This window comes from Pristis pectinata, chromosome 21 (genome assembly GCF_009764475.1).
Source record: "Pristis pectinata isolate sPriPec2 chromosome 21, sPriPec2.1.pri, whole genome shotgun sequence".
Classification (NCBI taxonomy): Eukaryota; Metazoa; Chordata; class Chondrichthyes; order Rhinopristiformes; family Pristidae; genus Pristis; species Pristis pectinata.
This window is the reverse complement of record NC_067425.1, coordinates 31,028,249-31,045,543: the sequence shown is the minus strand read 5'-3', so window position 1 is coordinate 31,045,543 and position 17,295 is coordinate 31,028,249. Positions and strand designations below refer to the sequence as shown.

Genomic DNA, 17,295 nt, shown 5'->3' with positions numbered 1-17,295 from the left:
TTCTCATTAAATATTACCATGTGTTGCAAATTACATCCAGGGTTGAGATTAAACCCACCTCTTCACTTGCTTTGAATTCGTATGTATTATTTTGCTGATGGTATTCTCTCGCCCTCCGGAGTAAATAGCTACTTGATTTTTTTTTAACTTTGCAATTATTGTGATGTTGAATACTTAAAATACATTCCTGTAAAAAAAATTGTACTTCCATTCCTTATCCTGCAGGATATGCATGTGGTCTCAGATTAATGCATTTATCAGATTTCCTCATTACATAATTAGTTAAAACCACCATGCAAATTGCTAAATACAGATGTCAGTTATAGAAACTACATTTTGATTCCCTGCAATGCTTCTGAAGTGCAGAGGAAGTGAGATTTATTCTTTTCAGTGTGTGCGCACTGAGTTTATTGCATCACAATTACTCAGTGTGGTAAATCATAGCCGTTTTCTAGTAGGAGCTCTAAATTCAACCTTGATCCATCTGTGGTGGAATATCTTGCCAGCATTATCTGGGCTCAATGTGAAGAAAAGCCTCTTTGGGAAAGTTTTTAAAAACTTGGCAACTTCTCTTTCGAAAATAAAAGACATGCAGGCAAGTAAGAAGTACCCTTTGTTCTCAAGTAATTTATGAGCTTTTCAGACATAATTCCATAACTGGAATGATATTAATATGAAGTGAGAAAGTTGGCATAACTTTTAAATTGACTATGAATTATTTCTAAGGGAAAGGTTACTGTAGTCAAAATCAACCAACTAAACAGAAACATCTGAAAGGAAAGCCTGTATACCTACTGTTCAATACTAACTATTTTTTATTATGTTATTGAATAAAGTTCAAGGAGATTTTTTTTAGATAGTTTAATGAGCAGCATCAATATTTGAAGTTTTTTTGTGTGTCAACCGGAACTTCATCTTTTATCAAATACTTTGAATGGAGCTTGATGGTATTGAAGCCCTGTGCTGCAGAATTACCAGTGCCTCTAGTCAAACTGTTTCAGTGCAGATACATGACTGGCATTTACCTATCGATGTGGGAAATTGCCCGTGTATATCCTATTAACAAAAGCAGGACAAATCTAATCTAACTGATTACCATCCAGTCAGTCTACTCTCGATCGTCAGTAAAGTAATGTGAAGTGTCATTGACAGCACTATCAAGTGGCACTTGCTCTTCAATGACCTGCTCGCTGATTCCTAGTTTGGGTTTTGCAAGGACCACTTGGTAGCAAACCTCATCAGTGCCTTGCTCCAAGCATGAATCTAAAAGTTGAATTCTGGAGGTTAAGTGAGACTAACTGCCCTTAAATCAAGGTGATATTTGACCAGGTGTGGCATCAAAATTTCCTGGTAAAACTTAAGGCAGCAGCTATCAAAGAGAAAACATCCCAATGGTTATAGTCGTATCTTACGCACAGGAATATAATTGTTGAAGGTCAATCACCCCAACCAAAAGATGATCACTGCAGGAGTTCCTAGGCCTAACTATCTTCAGCTGCTTCATCAATGACTTTCTTTCCATCGTAACATCTGAAATGGGGATGCTTACCAATGACTGCAAAATGTTCAATTCTGTTTGCCTGTCCCCAGAAACTGAAGCACCCTGCACCTGCACGGACCAAGATCCACACTGCATTTGGGGTGGCAACTACGGCTTGTGCCCACCCATCTCCAACGAGAGAGAATCTAACCGCTTACTATTGTCATTCAATGGCATTACCGCCACCCTCTCACCTGAAATGTGTTCCATCATAGCCATGCTTGACCAGATATTGTGCAACTAAAAATCACTAACATTTGTGCCTTCATTTATCAACCGACTAGTTTGTTCTGATTGCTACCAAGTACCAAGAATCCTTTGAATGTATGTAGCATATTAATTCCCTAAATAGAGTTCCTATTAAATGAAAATCATGCACTGATTATGACTCATACTCGGATAAACTGTTGAAATCCCAGAACCACCCCCCCCCCCCCCCCCCCAAGACTCTGTTACCCCTCAAAATCACCAGTGTAGTTTCTGTTGGTTAAAATGAAAGGAATTATAACTGGTTCTTTTGCCTTTGCTTGAAACTATTTTAAAATCAAAAGTCTACAGGACTAAGATTAAATATTTTCTATAATGTTAATTATTAAAACACATTTATCAATTTGTATTGTGGAAAAAAACAAGTTGAAATACAGTGACAATTTACATTGCTCTCTTCTGCTGCTTACACTAAGGGCAAGATCCATGGCCTCCCTTTCTCCCAATACTTTAGTCCCCGTCTATTCCAATCCCGAGCATCAAACAAAATGCTATGAACATAATACTACCACGACTTCTAGTAGCAGATCTCTCGGAGCCCACACCGTAACCTGAGGACCTTGCCAAGATCTCCTTCCTGCTTGCTGTGGTTTTAGCAAAATGAGCAATGTAAAGCTCTCACTTAGCAGCTCAGCAGCTTCCTTGTGTACAGTAAGTTGGTCACTGGCTGCTGTTTGGAAAGCAAGAGTGTAGGATATGAAACTCAAACATAAGCATGTGTTGTCAGCTTCAGAGGTATGTAAGATGTGCAGAAAAACACCCAATTCAGTAGTCAGCTTATAGCTGGGGAGACTCAGCACTGTGTGATAGAAAATCCAAGAGCATGGAACCCAGGCATGTTAGAAGTGGGGATAAACCAACACTTCTCTCTCCATTTGAGCATGAAACAAAAACACTTGTGGCTCATGCAGGAGAAATCTGTGGCAACATATGTGTTGGAAGTTCTAGTGAAGATTGGAAAGCAGCATCCAGAGAGCCGGATATTTGTATCATTATGCAATTTAAAACATTGCTTATGTTACAGGCTATTTCAGTTTAGATGAGCCTAAAATAGGAAGCTTAATACTGCACTAGTGGTGCTTGAAGGGTGGGAAACAGTCTTGGGGGTCCTTGAATTTGTGTTCCAACTACTGAGGTTCAATAACAATCAGTGCACGGTTTACAGTTAATAGAAGATCTTATTCAGTAAATTAACTTGCTTTGTACATTCATTCGTCAGTTCTTGTGGCAGAAGTGCAAGCAGCTTCTATCTATGCATCCTGTGCGATGCACTAATCACACCCATGTGAAATGGCTATTGCAAATTTATGTTGCTGGGTGTTTGGATTCGGAGGCTTAACCCACCAATAAATATTAGTTTCTGCTGTGTTCTAGTGTTACGGGGATTGCATTCAAGAGTGCTTTGTCTCTCGATGTTGGGGTGAACAATGAGCATGAATGCTACCAGGGATATCACATGACATTAGAGAATACACACCTCTGAGATTGGCCTGTGCGACTTGGGCAATGATCCAGGGTAGGGTTCAGTTACTCAGCAAATAAGCTGAGGCATTGTTAATTTGAGGCTTATCTCTTTTTTTCTCCTCTCCCAGAGCACCAGCTCTCAGTGGTATGTTGGCTTTGATGTTTGTTTACATGTTCAAACTTCTTTTAATATTTTAATTCCTTTCTGAATAATTTCTGCGGTCCATTGCATGAAAATATAAGTGGGTTATTTAATGAAGAAGAAAAACTTTATTTTGTATTGATTTAGGTTGTTGACAAGGCTGGCATTTATTGTCCATCCCTAGATGCCCTGGGAAAATGGTGATTGGCTGCCTTGAGCCATTCATAATTTACTTGACCACTTGGGTCACTTTCAACATTTTGGCCAGGTGGAGTACAGATGTTAAATCTTTTGTAGTTTCTGAATGTTGGGAATATTCAAAGTCCTTGACAGGTTTGACAGCTGGGAAAGTCTGAGACTTACTCAGCTGGTTATAAATCTTTTTTCTAGTTTGTTCATAGTGGGGCCCCGTGCAGATGTTGACACTACACCTTGCAAGGTTCTGACACCACACAAAATTTCACCATTTTGGATCAGGTAACTTTGGGTAACAAAGTAGTAAGCCCATACTTCGTTCATAGTGCGAGCATGTCACAGTGGGTAGCAAGCTTGGGAGCCAAGTGGTCAATGACCGTTGGCTGTAGCTGTGTAAAACCAAGTTGTTTTACAAAATTTGACTTAAGTTAAGTGTAGAGATATTAAAACAGGTAACCAAAAGTTTAGCCAAAGAATTGTCTTGACAAGCCTTTCGTAAAAACGGGGGGACGAAAGAGAAGTTTAGGGAGAGCTTGGCATTTAGGGAAGTCATAGATTTGTGCAGCATATTATTTCAATGGGGAGAAATGGTGCGAGTAAAATTAAATTTATTATAATAAGTAAAAAAAATTTCCAAGCCATTGGCAATGAGAGAATAGAATGCCAGAGACCTTGTATTAATGACATTTGGAATGTTCTAAAAGCAGCTGAACTGTTCATTGAAATCTGATCGAGCTTCCCATCATGTCTAACTCCAACTCAGATGAATCCAGTATTGGAAGAGATGTTGATTAACAATAAATGGTCCCAAGAAAGTTAAATATTGAACCTAATGGGGATGTGCTGTTGTGATTCTTCAAATCATGCAAAATTAGTTTTTATAGTATTTGGCCCTTCAGTCAACTAATGAATTAATATCGTCCAAAAATAGAGTACTGCATTTTATCACTGACATTTATTTCAGGTATGTTTTTTCCTCTGACATATAGTGTAAACATGATCAAAACAATCTATTATATTATGTGTAAATTGTCTTTCTGTCCAGTTTTCTGAAGAATCAGTCTAGGTACATATTATAGCTTTCACTGAAATTCATGAATCTGTCTCTGAAGGAGCTTGCCATTTCTCAGCTGATACTAATTTGTTGTGGGTATTTATTTGGACGAAGGTTCAATTTATTCAGTAGAATGAATTGAAATTTTAATAAAGGTATGGCAGGTATTTTTTTACACAATTTCAATTTGAATTAACAGACAATTCAATTAAGTAACTTGAACTACAAGGCAGAGGTTGTGTATGTAACTCAGCAATAGAACATAATCGAGAAAGGAATAACTGTGTCACAACCAAAACTACACTGTGATCTTTATTGCCAGCAGGTTACTGCCCCATACACACTAGGCTACTCTATTCCATCAACAGAAACTGCGTTTGGAGTTTTTTTAAAGAGGGAATCCAGGGCAGTGAGTTGGAGTGGGACCATATGGAGAAGGAATGTATCCCACACTGAGTGCTGTGCTCTAATCCAGTTAAACCATGCATATACAACAATGAGAGGCTTTGTTCTGAGAAATCCTTGAGCCTGGCTACAAAGGGTTGATTTAATGAGGATTACAATTTCAAAATTACCAACTCTGAGTTTGAGTACTTTAGTGACTGGAAGGCTGTTTAGTATTGCATTCTGCAAAGCCTATTTTCATGGCATATAATAAAGATTTGAACTTAAATGTAGGAGCTAGAATTAAGAAATTTGTGAATACTGCAATTAGAGGTATGGTCTGTTGTGAGGAAGAAAGATCGAAAGTACAGAAAGGAATTAATGGATTGGTCACGCGAGCTGAAAAGTGGCAAATTAAATTCAGTCTGGAGATGTGAAAGGTAACTTGTTTGAGTGGGTTGGGGTACAAACAGAAAATAAAAATGCACAAGTGAATGTGTGCTTGATAAGATCAGGTGGATATTGGAGTTGAACTTCACAGGCAAATGTACCAGTCATAACAGGGTGTACAGGTACTTCCTTTTATTTGCCAAGCAGAGAATACAAGAGTGGGGATGTTATAGAAATCTATAAAGTACTAGTTGACCCTAATTAAAGAATTGTGTAAAATCTTAGTCACTGTATCGCAGAAAATATGTAAACAGTAGAGATGACGCAGAGGAGATCTAGAATATTGATGTGCGAGAGAAGGTTAGTTAAGGTGGAAAGAATGTGCCTATTTACTTTAGAGTAAAGCATGAAGGAAGAGCAAAATTAAGAGAATCAGACAGGCTGAACAGGAAAAACATGTTTCCCTTGATAGTTTACATCCCTGTTTTTATATTCCTCAGCAGAGAGTTCAATAACTTAGGGCTTTAGATGTAAGATATTTGGTGGATAAGTTGCACAACACAGGTGCAGGAGTAGGCTGCCTGTCCTACCATTCAGTGTGATCATGGCCGATCTATCCCAGGCCTCAATTTCTCTTCTATGCCGGCTCCCCGTAGGCCTCAATTCCCTGTTTTTTTTAAGAGGGGAGTTGAGGGTAAGAAAAAAATCATCTTGATGGTGGTGCAGGTATGACGGTCATTGCCTACAATGGTGAAGGCAGAAATTCCAATGAATCTGGATGGCATTTCATACATCGTAGCCTAGCATAGATAAAGAAAGCGGGGAGTGGTAATTCTAAATAAATATGTTTGGCCTGTGTCAATGCCAAGGGCTGATTAGACTCCATCTGGGCTATAAATTCCTATGATTTGATTCAGTGGCTAATATTGACATAAATTATTTCATAGTTACCCTCAGAAGCTTGTATCTCTGGTAACATTATTAGTCTTTCGTTTTTGTGTAAATATTTTAAACCCAGAAGAGGGATGTGTTGGGATATACTGGGAAAAGCACAATGTTATTCATCCTATTATGAGAAAAAAGTGGTGATGGTGAACAATTTGTTCCTTTTTCTGAAATCTTTCCCATCGGTTATCGTATTTCAAGATTATCTCATTTCTTTTTGCCAATCTTACTGCTTGTAAAATACAAGCTGACTATTTTGTTTCAATTTTATCTGGAGGTTTTAATTAAACATGTAGGACTCTTACAATGGGGGTAGTTTGTCTCGAGTAAACGTTGAGTATGAGCATGGCTTTGCTCAGATTGTGGTATAGCTGTATCATCATCTTTCCATTTCTTCCATTACAGAAATAGTAAAAGATCCAGAGGAGGTGGTAAAGAAGTACATGACAAGAATAGAGGAGCATCCGGATGAGGTGAAATCAAAGTATTAATGGAGTAGCTGTAATTTTTGTGGAAAAAAAACAGTTTCCTTTTTGTCAGTTTCAGTCTGGCCGATTGCACTTGCGCAGCCTGAATCCTTCAAACAAAACTGAAGTCTGTACCTTGAACATCTGCATTCTTTCTGATCTTTATTATCTACAACCCTCCACTCAATATCTTGAGAGCCTTCTTATGAAAGCCATGTCTTCGTTCTTTTATTTTTCTAAAATACTAAGTGTTCTTTTATCCAGTCCATCAGTTTCAGTTCTGCCAGGATTTTAGTAGGTAGGGATTTACTGAAATTTCTTCACAGAGAGAGTAGTTAATCTGTGGGACTCTGAAACCTATGGAGGTTCAGTATTTGAGTTCATTCAAGATAGTGATCAACAGGTTTCTGGACATTGAGGGAGTAAAGGTTTAAGGGGATAATGCAGGAAAATGGTGCTGAGGTAGAAGATCAGGTACGATCTGACTGGTGGAGCAGGCTTAAGAGACATGGCTTGCTCCTGCTCCTAATTCTGTCTGGCGGTTGGAGATCATTAGTTGAAGGAAACAGTTGGAGGTCTGGGAACAGATCATATTGAACAGAACAGATCTGGGAACAGACCATCTTCATAACATGGCCAAGGGAGACCTGGTGAGAAGGGCAAAAACAAGTTTCCTGTAAATTGAATCAAAGCGTTGCACAGAATGTGATCTGCAACAGTCCACAACTGAACACATGAGCTAGAATTTTTACTCAAATTCTAAAAACAGATATTACTATCAGGTGTGTATATGTACACCTCTAAACTGTGAATTGCTTTTGTTTTCCCACAACCGTATTTATTCTAATACATCTATTATACATACAGACTACCTGTTGGTGCATGCCTTCAGCACACTTTATGATTGTGATTAACTGGGATTGTATCCAGTCAGGGGGCTAGGGAATAGGGGAAGATTCTGGTCTGAGACAAGTGTTTGCAGATGTTGGTGGGACAGTGGGCTGCTGCAGTTTGAAAACTATTTGAAAACTGTTATAATGCAAGAAACATAAAACAATTGAACTTAAGCTTCAGTTTCTTAGCAATAAGTTAAGTCTATTAGTCTTTTTTTAAATTCTCATTGATTTGGCATATTGTCTTCCATTTGTGAAAATGAACTGAATTCTCTGATCTTTTCGTGATACAGCAACAAATTGGATGGAGTTTGGCTGTTATGGATAAAGTTGGGCATGTCACCTTAAATCAATTAGCCTTTTAATGGTCTTTCCATTATATTTAACACTTCTTAGGCTACCCATGTTGACTCTCATTATACTCTGTGATCAATATAGTTTTTTTAAAAAGAGAAACAAAGGACTGCAGATGCTGATGGTGCAGGAGATCATGTCCTGGTGGTCTTCAGTGGGGTCATGGTTCAGGGGTAGGTAGGAGGAAGTGTCTGAGAGTTTTTTTTTAAAAAATGAAATCTCCTTGTATCTCATCCTAAAGACTGCCAATCTGTTTTATGAATAGAGAGATACTTCTGAATGCTTTTTCTTCTATATAAGTGGTAGTCAATTTACTATAGCAAGATCCCACAAACAGAAAATTAATGCATTAATAACTTTTTATGGTGTGGTTGAGAGGCCTGTTGGCAAAAACACCAGAAGAACAACAATACAAGCTCCCTTAGTTATGTATCTACTGAATTATCAGCCTTGATTTAGTGCTTGGACCTGAAGAAGTAAGAATTCTTGCAGCTGATCCAGTAAGTGAAGATGTATACCAATCTGAATAAAGAGGCCACAGGTTGATTGCTTTGGGCAACTTGCTATCCTCAGGTTACTGGCACAGATGAATCTGTTGTTGGTGTTTAATTGCAGAAACTGCAGTTTCTGAGTACTAATGCACAAAAGAGTATTTCAAGACAAAGGTATGGTGCTGCTTATTTTCCAGTGCACCCAACAACACAGACTCCAAGCTGCACATCAGCACAAGGCATTCTACTCAAAACTGCTAAAGCTAAATGTTGCTCTGGTTTTGTGTGTTTCAGGACTGTATAATTTGCATGGAGAAGTTGAGTGCCTTGTCTGGATACGATGGAATGTCCAGGACAAGAACCATTCAGTCGGATGCAGTGGGAAAGCTTGCAAGATGTGGCCATGTCTTCCACTTACTGTGCATGATGGCCATGTATGAAAATGGGAACAAGGTACAGAGAAGTGACCCACTTTATATGTAATGAAACTAAACATAATGTAGTTCTCTTTTTTTTAAAGTGAACTTGCAGCCTTCCCCAAAGAGGAGGTACTTTTTTGGATCAGGGACTTTGTTAATGAAAAGAATTTGTCCTACATCAGTGCAACGGGACATTTTTTTAGACAGCTTCCTGACGTATCCTCCATACTTCACCACATTCACTAATTTTATTAAATACAAATTAATGGAAATTCAAAGGAAATAAGCCAAAATTAGTTCTTCCAGCATTGACTCAGCTAAGAGTTACTGACTTGGCACAGACAGATAAAATGTTGTTTGCCTTGCATAGTTGAGAGTGCCATATGAAAGTTGTGCGATATGTACAGTTTCCAAGTTATTGGCTAGCCAGCAAACAAAGGGAAAATTGTGTTGTCCCATAGAGAGTAATTGTGTCCAAATACAGATGTTTATTAAACAACTGAATTCACTTATTTTTTAGGATGGCAGTTTACAGTGTCCTTCATGTAAGACAATTTATGGTGAAAAAACTGGAACGCAGCCAAAAGGAAGGATGGATATTTATTTATTACCGCAGTCACTGCCAGGATATCCAGACACTGGATCCATACAAATTGTGTACAATATCCCTCATGGTATTCAGGTAACCAGTCATTCTTGACAGCAGAAATTATACGACTTCAAGAAGATTGTGTATATCAGTGCATATTCTTTGTATACTACATTCTGTGTATTTTGCTGGTTTTGGTTGTATAATTTTCACATTATAGGAAGATGTAATCTATTAATTATTTAAAAAAATCCCTCTTGGTTTATCAATGAACAATTCACATTACTTGTCCATCCACACATACATTATTCTGATTAGTTATTTGTATTGATAGAAATGATCTCTTGGATCTATAGTTTGTGTGATGGAAGTTCAAGCTCACTTTGACTTTACCACAATTAGAGCACCCAGTGAAAGAATTCTTGGATTCTGTTTGGGTTCATTAATCACCAGAAACTAATTGCAGTCAAATTTCAAAAGCAATGTTTAAAACAGCAAGCTGATTTATCATCTAAGTGTTTATGCCTTGCAGTTTTATTCCAGTGAAAGCATGTTCATATTTACTGTTGCCTCTGCTTCCACACACACCTTTTGTGCAAGGTATTGTGATGGGTGGGGTGAAGCCAAGTAAGGGCCAATACCATTTGCTTAAAAGTTGCACCATAGAAACATAGAAAACCTACAGCACACACAGGCCCTTTGGCCCACAAAGTTGTGCTAAACATGTCCCTACCTTAGAAATTACTAGGTTTACTCATAGCCCTCTATTTTTCTAAGCTCCATGTACCTATCCAAAAGTCTCTTAAAAGACCCTATCGTATCCGCCTCCACCACTGCTGCTGGCAGCCCATTCCACACACTCACCACTCTCTGAGTAAAAAGACTTACCCCTGACATCTCCTCTATACCTACTCCCTAGCACCTTAAACCTGTGTCCTCTTGTGGCAATCATTTCAGCCCTGGGAAAAGGCCTCTGACTATCTGCACGATCAATGCCTCTCATCATCTTATACACCTCTGTCAGGTCACCTCTCATCCTCTGTCGCTCCAAGGAGAAAAGGCCGAGTTCACTCAACCTGTTTTCATAAGGCAAGTTCCCCAATCCAGGCAACATCCACCAACTCCAACTTTGGGATGTGGATGGAAGCCTTGATATTGAAGTCTTTCACGATGATCTCAGGACCAGGGCAACGTGTTTGATGTTTTAAGCTCCTGTGAATTTCTTGGGGAGAAGTTCTAACATTATTAAGCGAGGTTACATTGAGAAGGCATCAATGTGAGAGTCATGCAGCAAAGAAACAGGCCCTTCAGCCCACTGATTCTGCACTAACCATGAAGTCACTAATCCCAATTTTTAAAAAAATTCTTCCCACATTCCCATCAATTCCTCCCCCCTCCCCAGATTCTACCACTCACCTACACACAGTGTGATTTTCCGATGACCAGCACTTAAGGCTATCCATCAGTGCAGACTGTCCTCATTTAAAAATAATCAGTCTGACAAGCTCTGAAAGTCCCAAGAAGGGAACGGAGTTGAAGATTCTGTTTACTCATGTGATGCCTCTGATTTTTCACAGGGTCCAGAGCACCCAAACCCAGGCAAACCATACACTGCCCGTGGCTTCCCCAGGCATTGCTACCTGCCCTATAACGATAAGGGCAGACAGGTAATATAACTAATATAAATCTGCTTTAACAATTAAAATTTCAAGCACGTTGTGGTTGCCATCTGCTCTATTATTAAAGATTTCCCAGTTTTGTGAAATGAAGTTCATTGGAAGAACATTTCTATAGGATGCATTGTTTTTTAAAAAAATCAGTTGCTTATTTACCTCATGAAAAGTGAAGTGCTACCAGTAGATACTAATGGCAGCAGTCTACAGTCTGGCTGGGCATCAATGTCAAGCTTGCATACAAGATGTGTGCAAATATGCCATTTAACATGTTCTTTTACTCAATAATTTAACTTTTCATTTTAACACATGCCCCCGATGGTGTTGATATTTTGGAGTATAAGGTACTCTCTTTAGCACTCCATTCCATATACAATTCTCAACCCTGAGTATGTTAGTAGGCTGTTGCACCATTGGTTGGGAGTGGGAGTAGGCAGGGGAGCAGTTTAGACCAGCAGTCAGACCTTCACATGACCTTCAGAAATAGGCACTCCATGGAGGTCCTAGGATACCGGGCCTTATTGGAAACCTGATCCAAAATGTTCTTAATTTGGTGTTGTGGAAGGCAATTGGAGTAAACTAATAACATTAATCAGTTCCAAGGCTTCTGTTTATGGTATTCTCAAGTAATAGCCATGCCTGCATAGCCATCAAAGAGTGAATACCAACTAATCTGAATCATTTATTTTAGGTTCTGGAGCTTCTGAAAGTTGCATGGAACAGAAGGCTGATTTTCACTGTGGGAACATCAAGTACAACTGGAGAAACGGATACAGTAGTTTGGAATGAGATTCACCATAAAACGGAGAAGGGATCCAATGTCTCTGGCCATGGATTCCCAGACCCCAACTACCTGGACAATGTCCTTGGAGAGCTGGCTGCGCAGGGTGTAACAGAGGACTGTCTTAGGCAATAATAGAATGTAATTTGTAAAGAACTTTTGATTCAGTGCTGTTTCTAGAGATGCTTCCATCTTTTGCACTCTTTTTATTTTGAGTACTAGCTGTGCTTCATTTTCCTTGATCCTTTTTTTTTTATGCGGTATCAGTCACCACAGCTTGAACAGTGAAGCGAGGGTGCACGGGCTGCATCTTCTAAAGTCTTAATGTCTGTAATTGCAGCACTGGTAGTAGGAGGTTATGTTCCATTCAAAGCCAGATCTAGCTGAGCTGGACTCGCATGTTTCCCTTCACCCCGGTGATCCTCCTGGCATTTAGGAACATCTCCTGTATCATGTTTACGTAAGCAAAGCATTAACCAGCAAGGAGTTGAATTAATTTAATCTCATTTGGTCACACTGTTTCTTGGGCATTGTTGTGTTATATTTGACAGCAGCAGCAATGTTAATAACTATAGAACTTGGAATTCTTGTGCACATCATTCTCCTTTCAGCCACATGTATTAAAAATAATAGTCTGCAGTTCACATGGAAACCGGCAATGGAATCTTGTTACACATGCACTAGCGTGTGATCACAGCAGGGTTGGATAATGGAGCATTATAATGTACACTATTATTTTCATCCTAGGACGGTAAGACATTGGATGTCCATAGCATGTGCATTGGTATTGGATCTTGGCAGGCTGAAACAATGGAATCTTAAACATGCACTGCTGTCTGATCTTAGTTGTGTGGGGCTGTGAAGTCTAGTGTGCATAAATTGTTTAGTTTTGTGCCCATTTCTGTAGTCTGTTTCATACCTGTAACAAGGTACTATGACTTTTAATAAAAATTATCACTTTTCTATTGTGCTCAGGGAGGCCTAATAATTAACAATGATTTCCATATAATAAAATCTTTTAAAAAAAAGCATCAATTGTATTCCATTAACCTCTTTATTTACAAGTTATTTTAGTTCCATGTTTTGCCACACCTCCAGCAACACCTGACACAAGAATTTCTTTGTGCACTGAGGGTAAAATGCTTGTGATCATCACGTAGCATTCAGCCCTTGTGCAGTTGGAAAAACTAAGTTGTTTAACTATATTTTGAGGAAGTGTAGGTTATATTCAATGGTTCTGTATTTTTGGTATTTAGGCTTGTTAACCGTAGTACTACTGGTGTCCTCAAACCAACCGCGCACCCCCCCCCCCCCCCCACTCAAGTTAGCCACAATGCCTAGCCTCCTGATTGATCACTCGGATCCAATAGCAGATGTCTCCTGCTGCCCATTGATCAAGTATCCTGATTTCACAGCATAAAAGAGAACAGCACAGGAAAGTAGAAGATATATTTCTTCCTTGGATCCCTTAAATAAAGTTTGAAGTATTCTCCTCCATCTGGTGCGGCCTGGGATCCCGCTGACAGTTCATTAAATGGAATCAAGATTGTAATGTCAAATATACAGGCTACAGGTGTTCCTTGGAATTGAATAAAGATAATCATGAAACTGGGTCAACAAGTTGGTCTGTCCCACTGTTAATAGAAAATGGATGGAAAAATGAATGAGTACTGTGTAAACTCTTTAAAGAAGTTTGAAGGGGAAGTATAGATAAAGTGCTGTGCTTATGGAAATGCCATCTGATTCACCAAGAAGGTTCTTGTTCCTTCTAATTATTTTGACTTGACAATGACTTTTTTAAAGCAGTTGGTGAGTTTGAATCTTCCTTACAATAAAAAAGAACTTGAATTTCTACAGTGCCTTCCTGACCCTTTAAGAACATGTTCAAGTGAATTACAATTGACAAAGTACTTCTGTGAAGTGCACTCACTATTATAAGAAACACTACAGGCAATCTGCGCAGAGCAAATTGCCCCACAGCAACATGATAACAATCAGATAATCTTTTAGTGACATTAGTAGAAGGATAAATATTGGGACAACACCCACACTTCAAAATATCACCAGCAAAAGTTCTGCATCTACTGGAAAGGGCAGATCAGGCCTTGGTTTGATGTCTCATCCAAAAGATGACACCTTAGAAGCACCTGAATGCTAAGTATTGCAGTAGCGTGTCAGCTGGATTTATGTTAAAATCATGACATTAATTAGATATCAAAGCAAGTCACAGAAACACCTGAATGCTGGTAATCTCAACATACTGCAATTACATACAAATAATTGGCAATGTCTGTACACATCCTTATCTTCATAGACCCTTAGGGAAAAGCTGATAAGAGCCAGAAACAATGGGAGATAATGTACCTTGACAGGGGTCTGTATCACTGTGAAAGTCCTTTGGAGCTAGTTTGCCCTTTCCTCAATGTCGTACAATGTGGAACAACTGTTCTCAACCATCCCTGACCAAAGCAATACCAGACTGAGTCAGCTGCTGAAAGGGTGGACTGATCCAACTGACAAATTATAAAATTTGGTGTTATTTTAAAAGTCATTTTTTAGATGTTTGAACAGCATCATGATGTCAAAAAGTTAAGTAAGCAGGATTATGATTTTGAGGCCTATCTGGTAAAAAGTAATCAAGATTTATTTTAAGATACCAAATCAGATTTCAAATTCCTATCAAACTTGTAAACTGATGTCTTAAGTATTTCGCTCTAGATGTGGAATTTAATGATGCAGACAGAACTTTTCTTGCAAAGCTTTTCTTTAAATGTTCTTCCCAGCAATTGCAATATTAAATCGGTCATATTTTTGAACAGCACCAAATTATCTGCCTGCTGCAATGTATGAAATTTCAGCCTTAATAAAACAGGTCTGTCTCATGGAGTGAAAGACATTTTTAGAATCAGCAGGCCTGTAATCGAGGAATGTACCATATTGTCATCTACTTTAACTGGAATATAAATTCTGAGAGTCTGTCCTCAATACACTCTGTAAATGATATTGCAAATAACAAAATTCCTTAGCCCATCCTAATTTTAAAGGATACATCGAAAACTGCCCAGTGATTTTTGGCTTGTTGTTTTCCTTTGACTGTGATGCAAGGATTAAAGGAAAATGATGTATAGGAAATCTACAGGGCACAGTAGAGTCATAGAGTCCAGCACAGAAACAGGACCTCCAGTCTACTGTGTCCGTGCCAGTCATGTATTTATCTATGCTAATCCCATTTGCCCACATTAAGTCTGAGGCCTTGTATGCCTTGACGATTCAAGTGCCTGTCTGGATGCTGCCTAAATGTTGTGTGAGTATCTGCCTCTACTTCCTCTTCAGGCAGCGTGTTCCAGACTCCAACCATCCTATGTGTGGAAAAATTCCCCTTTAGATCCCCTCTGAACTGTCACCTTAAAGTCTATGCCTCTTGTCTTAGACGCCTCTGCAATGGGAAAAATATTTTCATTATCTAATCTTATCTATCCTGCTCATAATTTTATATACCTTTTATTGGGTCCTCCCTCAGCGTCCTCTGGGGAAAACAAACCCAGCCTAACCAGTATATCCTGATAACTGAAATGTTCCAATCAGGCATTGTCCTGGTGAATCTCCTCTGCACCTTCTCCAGCACCATCACCTCCATCCTTCCTGTAGCATGGCGACCAGAATTATACACAATACTCCAGGTGTGGCCTAAGCATTAATTCTTCCATTAACTGTTTCAAATTCCAAATATGCTCAATACTACCATCATTAATTACACTTTTTTTACTCTCCCGTTTGTTTTCTGGAGTGTACTGATTAATTTTAAAAGTCTGCTTCCTCGTTGGCCCTTTGTGCCGTCTTCTGCCATGCCTAAACAGGGTACACTGTGAAAATATCAAAGGCAGACATAATCATGTAACAGATACAGAAGCTAAGCAGATAAAGTTCGACATATGAGAGGATTAGTTGGTCTCCATCCTCCTGCACTTCCAATGCCATCCTATTCCTGACAAGCCCAGTGCAAATGAGACCAATTGTAGCAGTTGTGAAATTGGCTAACTTGGTAAAGTATGTTGGGATATGGGAACTCTCTCCCATTAACAACTTGGTCAGCAGTCAGCAGCTGGAACAGCAATACTAATTGCAAGCTGAGTAGCTGTTGGTGAATCTTGTTCATGAAGATTGTCGAGATGCAACCAATTTAACAATTTGTGTAGTATGGCTGCACAGCAGCTTCACCAGCCTAGAGCATCGTCTGAGATAGTTACTGCTGGGAAATCTTTCATTTACTGAGTCTTAAAATAAAATCCATTGGAAAATCACCCTGTGTTATCCTTGTCAAGTTGGTATGCTTTGGATCCAGGCTAAGGCCTAGGAGCAAGCCCTGCACTTTACCAAGAAATTATCCATAGTCTGTTATAACCAATCTAAACCCTTCTGATATCTTGCCTTCCTGGGTGAAAGCACTTTCATCTCAAAAGCCTATGACTACTTCCTACGCTGGAAATTTGTTACATCACGGTGCTGAAGTGAGGGCATGTTGTATTTGTGGGACTGTTGTCTTTCAGCTTGTCAGCTAACTCAGTGGATAACAATAGCCCCATTTGAAGATGCATGAGAAAGTTCTGGCCAATATTTATCCTTCCATTAAAGTCAGTACACCACATCAATTTATATGATCTTCTGTAAGATGGTGTATGAAAGCCACAAAATGTGACACTTGGGCATGAGAAGACATGTTTTCTTCTGGTTGTTTTTTTTGGAAAAGATAGCCAACGTAGACTGATACAAGACACTCCCTAAGGTTAAAGAAGATACCAAGTAACTGAGATCAGATGGGTGGGGGTGAATATCTGAGGATGATGAGCCAGAGCTCCTGCATGCTTTTGTAATTTCAGGCAAGATTGTAATTTCTGGCCAATATTTATCCTTCCATTAAAGTCAGTACACTACATCAATTTATACTATCTTCTGTAAGATAGTGTATGAAAGCCACAAAATGTGACACTTGGGCATGAGAAGACATGTTTTCTTCTGGTTGTTTTTTTTGGAAAAGATAGCCAACGTAGACTGATACAAGACACTCCCTAAGGTTAAAGAAGATACCAAGTAACTGAGATCAGATGGGTGGGGGCGAATATCTGAGGATGATGAGCCAGAGCTCCTGCATGCTTTTGTAATTTCAGGCAAGAAGCATTAGGTTGAATTGATTAGTGGTTAAACTATAAAGAGGGCAATTATGTCAAGAGATTTAGTGAAAAACAGAAT

The 17,295-nt window shown here is 39.0% G+C and overlaps 1 protein-coding gene across 2 annotated transcripts in view; it reads left to right on the top strand.

Moving 5' to 3' along the window:
- Positions 1–13,247, top strand: part of dtx2 (deltex 2, E3 ubiquitin ligase) — a 48,967-nt gene extending 35,720 nt beyond the window's left edge. For both annotated transcript variants that reach the window (XM_052035423.1, XM_052035422.1), the window contains 5 exons: positions 6,787–6,854; positions 8,881–9,039; positions 9,526–9,687; positions 11,172–11,261; positions 11,959–13,247. In XM_052035423.1, the coding sequence (XP_051891383.1) occupies positions 6,787–6,854; positions 8,881–9,039; positions 9,526–9,687; positions 11,172–11,261; positions 11,959–12,183 (704 nt within the window). In that variant the 3' untranslated portion in view covers positions 12,184–13,247. The remainder of the gene's footprint in view (positions 1–6,786; positions 6,855–8,880; positions 9,040–9,525; positions 9,688–11,171; positions 11,262–11,958) is intronic.
- Positions 13,248–17,295: the final 4,048 nt, after the last annotated feature.